Source organism: Netta rufina (assembly GCF_964035555.1).
Source record: "Netta rufina genome assembly, chromosome: 18".
Taxonomy (NCBI): domain Eukaryota; kingdom Metazoa; phylum Chordata; class Aves; order Anseriformes; family Anatidae; genus Netta; species Netta rufina.
The window spans coordinates 10,095,239-10,104,939 of NC_140142.1; the positions used below are offsets into that span (position 1 = coordinate 10,095,239).

General features: G+C 49.9%; 1 protein-coding gene across 1 annotated transcript; it reads left to right on the forward strand.

The window, feature by feature from the left end:
• Positions 1 to 695: 695 nt before the first annotated feature.
• LOC311216574 (olfactory receptor 6E1-like) lies at positions 696 to 1,643 on the forward strand (the record flags this gene model as incomplete). Its single annotated transcript, XM_084298107.1, has 1 exon — positions 696 to 1,643. One exon carries the CDS (start codon positions 696 to 698, stop codon positions 1,641 to 1,643), a length of 948 nt encoding a protein of 315 aa, XP_084154233.1.
• Between the last annotated feature and the right edge of the window lie 8,058 nt (positions 1,644 to 9,701).

The window sequence follows — 9,701 nt, forward strand, 5'->3', positions numbered from 1 at the left end:
GCAGAAACAACTACATTTCCACACAGAATGAGGTCAGATGAGATTGTGTGACAAATCCATTTCCACTGATCTGGTGGGACCACAATGAATTTTGGCCTTACTTTACAGTACTAAAAAAGGCAAACTACACTTACTACTGGTATTCCCACATTCCTAAAGAAGCAAAGGAAGATGATGTAGAAGAAAGCAGGACATTACAAAAGAGGTACTTGAAATTCTCTTAATTTGAAATCAAGGGATCCTCAGCTGCTGCTAGTCCAAAAAGGCAAGTACTGAAGAGGAGAGAGAATAACTTTCAATGTACATATTTGAACTGATGGTTTAGCTCCTACGTAATAGAAAGTATTTGTTCAGGACATGAGATTTCCTTTTAAAACATTGTTATGATGGATGTTTGCGATTGTTCTGAGTGAACATGGACTTTCCCAGGAACAGGGTGCAATCACTAACAACACCTTGTTAGTCTTGTGTTCTTGAGAATCATTTGTGGCTGATGGACAAAGTTGGAAAGAAGACAAGAAATTCTCAGAGGATTCTGCCTGATATGTAAAACAGAAAAGTCAGTCTCTATTGTATAGGAAGCCGTAAAGAAGAAAATAGAGAAGGAAGGAGATAGCCTTCTGTCCAGGCCATGAAATTATTGGACTTGTATATTTGCCATGTTCCTGCCCCAGCAGGATGAATGGAAATTGGGCATGAGAGTAGGCAATGGAACTGTCGTTACTGAATTCATCCTTAAAGGCTTCTCAGGGCTTGATCAGAAGCTACAGTTATTTCTCTTCCTGGTCCTTCTACTCATGTACCTGACAACAGTGATGGGGAATGCAGCCATTATTTTCCTGGTGTGTATGGATAACCGCCTGCAAACCCCCATGTACTATTTCATTGGCAATCTGGCATTCCTGGAAATCTGGTTTACATCCTGCACAAGCACCAAACTCTTGGTGATTCTGAGCTCTGGCAGGAGAACAATCTCAGTAGGTGGCTGCTTTGCCCAGTCCTCCTTCTATTTTGCCCTGGGTGCTGCAGAGTTTGTTCTCCTTGTTGTCATGTCCTTTGACCGTTACGTTGCCATCTGCCAGCCTTTGCGCTATGCTGCCATCATGAAGCATCAGCTCTGTATCCAGCTGGTTGCTGCTGTTTGGGTCATGGGCTTCACATTCTTGATTTACCGCCTGGTGCTGCTTTCCAAGCTCACTTTCTGTGGTTCGAACAAGATCCAGCATTTTTTTTGTGACACCACCCCCTTATTCCAACTGTCCTGCTCTGACGTCACCCTGCTTTGGAAAACAGAATCAGTTTTCATATTGTTTATTGTGCTGTCTTCCCTGTGTCTGACTCTGGCATCTTACACAAGCATCTTCTTCTGTATTCTACAAATGCCAGCAGCCTCTGCGAGGAGAAAAGCTTTTGCTACATGTTCCTCCCATCTCACCACCTTGGCCATTGCCTATGGAAGCTGCATTGCTCTCTACGCACCCTCCTCAGATCACATTTCTTTGAAGACCAACAGCATTGTAGCTTTGCTGAACACTGTCCTGTACCCATTCTTAAACCCATTCATCTACAGCCTTAGAAACAAGGCCGTGATGCTGGCCCTGAAGGAAGCCATGGCCCGTGCAACAGCACAGCTTTTCCCCTAACTGTGATGCATTTCTGAAGAGCAATTTCAGTTATCTGCTGTCATATCTTATGTAATACCACCTCCGTATGTATGTGACCTCCACATTCAGATGCTTCCAGGGGTTTATGTTCTTGCTGGATTGTGTTAGGCTGTGTTCATCTGCACACAAAATGAAGGCCCAAGGAAGTGATGGCAGGATGAGTAATTCAGTTCATGCCCTGCTCTGACTGATTCCAGGCCCATCACAGGAGAGTCCTCAGCTCAACAAAAGCCCATCTCCATGAGCCCAGAAGAACACAAAGCACAATGGCAGGTGGGAACCCAAGTCACAGGCTCCTGTGGAACCAAGATCTTGTCCCAGCTCCTTCCAGGACTGCCTTGGGAGGGCTGTCACCCCAGTGTCCAGGCGGAAACCCATCCAGATGCATCACTGGCAGCAGCTCTCCGCATCACCATTTGGACTAAGGGGATTGTTGCCAAGGGCTGTAGGTCACTTGGTGATAGCACATAGGGGTAAATGCAGCAGCTGGACTAGAACCAGGGCATCAGAGGGCCCATGTGTCATTGTAGTCAGCAACAGGAGAGATGGGAGTGTGTTGACTTATGTGTGTGTGCCTGTGTCTTTGTGAGTGTGTGTTAGATTGGGGTGGTGTGTGCCAGCAGCTCGAGTGGGGCTGCATCCATAGGGGTTCATATGTCCAACTGTCTTTGACTGCACAGACTGGGAGCCAGGAATTTGTTCTGGGCAGGCTGAGTATCTGATCCCAACTACTGCAGGGATCTACCTTGCACACACACACATGCACATGCATTTGCGCACACAAGCACTTTACATTTCCCAATAATGGGCCTCCGTCTTGCTCAGCCAGACAGGGGATCCGGATAATGCTGCTGCTGCTGTTTGTGTTTGTGTGAGTGCTGAGTGTGCCTGCCTGCTTTCACCTGTGTCCTGTGTCATTGTGGACTGCACTCTGCTGCTAAAGGGATTGAGAAAAACACATTAGTGATATCAGTCGTGGTATACCTCTTGTATGGCTTTGATTCTAGTTCATATTGGAGTTCTACCACGTCCAGCACTGCAGCACTCAGTAGTGGCATGATTTCATTCAGGCCACGATAGTCCAATGCTAGTCTCCACTTTTCGTCAACCATTCACACTAGCCATATGGGACCATTAAAGAGTGAGCAAGTCTTGCTGATCACTTCTTGTCTCTCCAGTCAATAAACCAGTTCATGAATGTTAATCATGGAGTCTCAGTTAGTGCAGTATTGCTCCCTGTGCACCACTGGGATAGTGATCAGCATCTGCTGCTCTTTGACCCTCAGCAACCCCACAAAAGAAGGGTCCTCCAAGAGACTGAGCAAGGCAAAGAGCTGTTTAATCTCACTGTCTTAAAGAGGCTGCACTTCAGCCTCCAATACAGTTAACTGTCAGGATTCCCCTGTCACTCCAGAGATAAAAATGAGTTCTGCCCCTTTATAGCTGGATGACATTGCAGTACACCTTGCACTGGTGTCCACTAGAGCCTCATACTTCTGCGGATCTGATGTGTCAGGCCATCAAACCCACACTGTCCAATAAACTCAGTTGTTCCTCCACCTGATTGGAGGCAGAGCACCTCTAATTCTGGTCAGAGTATTCATGGAAATTGGAGCAGCAATTTTCCTGGAAGGGCCATTCCCCGCCCCACCCCCTCCACCCCCTTTTGCAATTGTTTTTCCTTGTAACTTATATACCCATGCCTCTAGGGTTGAGGTAGATTTCCCATCCCATTTTCTCATGTCCCCTCCATGGTCATGTGGGTAAAACCACAGAGTGGTATGTTGTGTGGACCCACCATATCCCCTTTCTTGTGCAGAGGCATGTTTACTCCTAAAAGCTGAGGTACTGGTTCGTACACGTAGAGGGAGGAAGGTATATGCTCTTTGAGTTTGTGGACCTCTTGGGAAAGTTTCTTTACAACCAAGACACAGGCCCATAGTGCAGAAGAAATGCCTGCCATGACCATGCTGCATCTAAGGGGATCTACTTTCCATTAGGGCACAAGAAAAGTCTTAGAAAAACAGACCATAGAAAGATAAATACTGTAAAGAAGTTCATGAGAGCTCTGGGAGATGGGGCAAGTTTCTAACTCCCTGAAGCTCATACAGCAACTGGGCAAAATAGAATCAATAGAATCATTGGAGGAGAGACCTCCAAGGTCATCTGGTCCAACCATGCCCCTACTACCAATGTCACCCACTAAATCATGTCCCTAAGTGCCAGGTCCAACCTCTCCTCAAAACCCCCCCAGGGACAGTGACACTACTGCTTCCTTGGGCAATCCATTCCAATGCCTGACTACTCTTTCTGAGAAGAAATGTCTTCTAATTTCCAAACTAAACCTCCCTGGAGCAACCTGAGGCCATTCCCTCTAATCCTATCAGTAGTTATCTGCAAGAAGAGGCTGACCCCCAGCTCCGCACAACTTCCTTTTGGTAGCTAGAGAGAGCAATAAGGTCTCCCCTGAGCCTCCTCTTCTGCAGACTAAACAACCCCAGTTCCCTCAGCTGCTCCTCATTAGAATTGTGTTCCAGACCCTTCACCAGCTTCGTAGCCCTTCTCTGGATATTTTGCAGGGCCTCAATGTCCTTCTTGTAGTGAGGGGCCCAAAACTGAACACAGTACTCAAGGTGCAGCCTCAGCAGAGCAGAGTATCATGATCACCTCCCTGGTCCTGCTGGCTGCACTATTCCTGACACAAGGCAGAATGCCATTGGCCTTCTTGGCCACCTGGGAAGACTGCTGGCTCATGTTCAGGTGAGCATCAACAAACACCCCCAGATCTTTTTCCTCTGCACAGCTTTCCAGACACTCTGCCACAAGCCTGTAGCGTTGCATGAGGATGCACTTAGCCAAGTTGAACCTCATCCCATTGGCCTCTGCCCTTTGATCCATCCTGTCCAGGTCACTCTCAGGGGCCTTCATACCCTCTGGCAGATAGACACTTCTCACTAACTTGGACTCTATCCCTGCACCAGCCTGTCCTTTCTGTCCCACACATGGTCCCATGGCCCCACTGTTCAGGCACAGCACAGGAAGGGTGTGGTCAGGGTGGGTAATGGTCCCCAAGCATGATCCCCAATGCAACCCTTGCTTCCCTTTCTCTATAGCTCTCCCCTTCCCCCTGCACCTGATGCCTGCCTTGCCCTGACCATGTCCCATGGGGGTTTCACAGACATCCCTGCTCTGAGGTCTGAAGGTGTCTGGTCCAGGGAAGAGATTGGACAGGGTTGGCCATTCCCCCACACAGGCAGGGAGCTGAAGGTGAGGATGGGGGTGGGCTGGCAGCAAACCCCAGCCATAAATCCGAGTGAGCAGCCAGTACTAGGAACAGCCATCGCTAGAGGCTGGGGATGACAAATGTCCTGGGCCACCTTCCCATGCCAATCATTCCACCAATGGCCCAGAGTGACCACCTGCCTCCTGCACTTGCATGTTACTCCTGTCCACGAGCTCTGGCTCTGCACCACAAATGCCCTGCTGTGAGTCCTCACCCAGCATGGCCACACAACTCAGACAACATCTGAGTTTTCCTCTGGCAGGACAGGAACTGCCACTCCTGTCCCCTTCCTGTGGTCCCTGCGGTGCCCAGAGCTGGTGGTGATACTCTGCAGAGTGAGGGGCCTGGTTTAAAGCCATTCTCTCTTGTCCTGTCATTATTGGCCCAAGCAAAAAGTTACTCTTTATCTTATTTATAAGACTCCTTTAAGCACTGAAAAGCTGCATTGAGGTCTCCCAGGACCCTTATTTTCTTCAGGATGAAGAAAATAAGGGTCCTTATTTTCCAGCTCTCTCAGCCTTTCTTCACTGGAGATGTGCTCCAGCCGTCTGATCAGCTATGTGGCCCTCCTCCGGACCCACTTTAACAGATCAACTTCCTTCTTGTGCTGGGGAGCCCACACTCCAAATGAGGCCTCACAAGGGCAGAGCAGAGGGGCACAATCACCTCCCTCATCCTGCTGGACACTCCTCTGTTGATGGAGCCTGGGGTGCAGTTGGCTTCTGGGCTGCAAGTATGCACTGCTGGCTCATGTCAAACTTTTTGTCCACCAGAACCCACAAGTCCTTCTCAGCAGGGCTGCTCTCAAGGACTTCTTCTCCCAGTCTGTCCTCATGTCTGGGATTGCCCTGGCCCAGGTGCAGTGCACTTGGACTTGTCGAACCTCTTTAAATTCACATGGGCCCACTTCTCAAACTTGCTCAGGTCCAAACAGATATCATCCCTTCCTTTTGTTGTATCAACAGCACCACTCAGATTGGTGTCATTGGCAAAGTTGCTGAGGGTGCACTTGATCCCACTGTCTACATCACTGATAATAATATTAAACAGTGCTGGTCCCAAGACAGGCCCTGAGGGACACTACTCCTCACCAGCCTCCACCTGGACATAGAGCCATTGACAGCAATTTCATAGAGCAATGACCTCCACCTGATAATAAAACAATTTCTTCAGCCTGTTCCTGACCACAACATTGGAAGAAGAACCCAACATCCAGGCACCAGCACTGTGGAAACACCCTTTTACTAAAGAGATGTGACAGGGGAAGCCAGTTGTACCTTAACAATAGATACAGGTACAAGGGCCTCTGGGTCAAAAAGAGTGGGTTTAGGCCACTCTACAGAAGTCGAGTGAAGGCAGACAAACAAGATTATCACAGAAAAAAATGCACAAAGACCACCAGTTTCCTGAGATGAACTGGAAATCCCTTGTGAAGAGACATGGGCAGCTTACTGCTGCTGAAGGACTACTGATTGACTCAGCTTCTTCAGTGCATCCTTGAGCTCCTGGTTCCTCATGCTGTAGATGACGGGGTTCACTGCTGGAGGCACCACTGAGTACAGCACTGTCACCACCAGGTTCAGGGATGGGGAGGAGATGGAAGGGGGCTTCAGGTAGGCAAACATGGCAGTTCTGGAAAAGATGGAGACCATAGCCAGGTGAGGGAAACGTGGAAAAAGCTTTGTGCTGTTCCTGCTTGGATGGTATCCTCAGCACTGATCTGATGATCTGCACATAGGAGAAAAGAATAAAAATAAAACACCCTGAAGCTAAAGGGAGACTAATCAGAACAAGTCCAAATTCCCTGACGTAGGCATCTGAGCAGGAGAGCTTGAGGATCTGGGGGATTTCTCAGAAGAACAGGTCCAGGGCATTGCCTTGGCAAAGAAGAAGGGAAAATGTACTGGCAGTGTGCACCATGGCATTGAGAAAGCCACTGCCCCAGGTAGCTGCTGCCATGTTGACACAAGTTCTGCTGTCCATTATTGTCCCATAGTGCAGGGGTTTGCAGATGGCAATATAGAGGTCATAGGCCATGACGGTGAGAAGACAATACTCTCCTCCAATCATGAACAGAAAGAAAAAGACCTGGGCAATACATCCTGAGTAGGAGATATTCCTGGTTTCCCAGAGGAAATTGGCTATGGCTTTGGGAACAGTGGTGGTAATAGTGCCCAGGTCAAGGAGAGAGAGGTTGAGGAGGAAGACGTACATGGGGGTGTGGAGGTGGTGATCACAGGCTACGGCTGTGAGGATGAGGCCGTTCCCCGGGAGGGCAGCCAGGTAGATGCCCAGGAAGAGCGCGAAGTGCAGGAGCTGCAGCTCGCGTGTGTCTGCGAATGGCAGGAGGAGGAATTTGATGGTGAAGCTGCTGTTGGACATTTGCTGCCTCTGGGCATGGTTGCCTGTCCATGGAGGAAAATGCATAATCAGGACAGGGTATCCGAGCAAAATCCACTCTGTTTCTCATGGAGCTCCTGCACACTAACTTCCATTCTTACCTTCTCAGGATAGCATACTTCCTGCTCCCCAGCTGGCACTCTGCCCTGTGCTGGGTGAGTGCACTGTAAGGAACACAATTCTCTGCCTGAGTGCCAGCATCTGCTCCTCTGCTGACCCCCAGCTGGCTGTCCCAAATTACTTGCATATCCAAGACCTCCAGTGCATGAGAACAAACAATACAGAGAGGTGGAGGGAAGAGGACAAGAAGCATGACCGAGAGAGGGGAGGGAGAGACAGATGAGCAAGCAGAAAGGGGTCAACCAGCCCAGCTGTGCATGCTGGCTGCCAGGCAGCACCATGGCAGAGCAGTGGCTCTCAGCCCTTTGCCAGGCAGTTGGACAGGGCACATGGCAGGAGAGGCAGACCTTCCTTCTTCTGGGGCTCTGGCGACCCAGGAGGCAGCTCCTACCCAGGACACCCAAGCCCAGAGGGCAGAGGCTCTGCTCGGTGGGAGGGAAAGCTGAGGGGGGTTTCCTTTTTCACAGAATCACAGAATAACAGAATTTCTAGGTTGGAAGAGACCTCAAGATCATCGAGTCCAACCTCTGACCTAACACTAACAGTCCCCACTAAACCATATCCCTAAGCTCTACATCTAAACGTCTTCTGAAGACTTCCAGGGATGGTGACTCCACCACTTCCCTGGGCAGCCTGTTCCAATGTCTAACAACCCTTTCGGTAAAGAAGTTCTTCCTAACATCTAACCTAAAACTCCTCTGGCTCAACTTAAGCCCATTCCCCCTCGTCCTGTCACCAGGCACGTGGGAGAATAGACCAACCCCCACCTCGCTACAGCCTCCTTTAAGGTATCTGTAGAGAGCAATAAGGTTGCCCATGAGCCTCCTTTTCTCCAGGCTGAACAAGCCCAGCTCCCTCAGCCGCTCCTCGTAGGACTTGATCTCCAGACCCCTCACCAGCTTCGTCGCCCTTCTCTGGACCCGCTCAAGCACCTCGATGTCCTTCTTGTAGCGAGGGGCCCAAAACTGAACACAGTACTCGAGGTGCGGCCTCACCAGAGCCGAGTACAGGGGGACGATCACTTCCCTAGCCCTGCTGGTCACACTGTTTCTGATACAAGCCAGGATGCCGTTGGCCTTCTTGGCCACCCGAGCACACTGCTGGCTCATATTCAGCCAACTATCAACCATCACTCCCAGGTCCTTCTCTGCCAGGCAGCTCTCCAACCATTCCTCTCCCAGCCTGTAGCTCTGCTTGGGGTTGTTGTGCCCCAGGTGGAGGACCCGACACTTGGCCTTGTTGAACTTCATGCAGTTGACCTCAGCCCATCGGTGCAGCCTATCCAGATCCTCCTGCAGAGCCTTCCTACCCTCGAACAGATCGACACACGCACCTAGCTTGGTGTCATCTGCAAACTTACTGAGGGTGCACTCAGTTCTCAGCACTCCACCCAGCGCGTCACTTTGTCGTAGAAGGAGATCAGGTTCCTCAAGCAGGACCTGCCTTTCATAAACCTATGCGGCCTCGGCCTGATCGCCTGCTTGCCCTGCAAGTGCTGCGTGATGACTCTTAAGATAATCTGCTCCATGAGCTTCCCTGGCACTGAGGTCAAACTGACAGGTCTGTAGTTTCCCGGGTCAGTCCTCTGGCCCTTCTTGTAGATGGGCGTCATGTTTGCTAGCCGCCAGTCAACTGGGACCTCCCCCAATAGCCAGGACTGCTGATAAATGATGGATAGGGGCTTGGCCAGCTCCTCTGCCAGTTCTCTCAGTACCCTTGGGTGGATCCCATCCAGCCCTATCGACTTGTGCACATCCAAGTGCCGTACCAGGTCACCAACCAGTTCTTCGTGGATAGTGAAGGCCACATCCTGCTCCCCATCCCCTTCCACCAGCTCAGGGTACTGAGTATCCAGAGAACAACCGGTATTGCCGCTAAAGACTGAGGCGAAGAAGGCATTAAACACCTCCGCCTTTTCCTCATCTCTTGTCACTAAGTTTCCCCCCACATCCAGTAAAGGATGGAGATTCTCCTTAGTCCTCCTTTTTGTGTTGATGTATTTATAAAAACATATTTTATTATCTTTAATGGCAGTAGCCAGATTGAGCTACAGATGAGCTTTGGCCTTTCTAATTTTGTCACTGCAGAACCTCGCAACATCCTTATAGTCCTCCCTAGTGGCCTGCCCACTTTTCCAAAGATTATAAACCCTCTTTTTTCTCCTAAGCTCAAGCCACAATTCTCTGTTGAGCCAGGCTGGTCTTCTTCCCCGCCAGCTCGTCTTTGGGCACGTG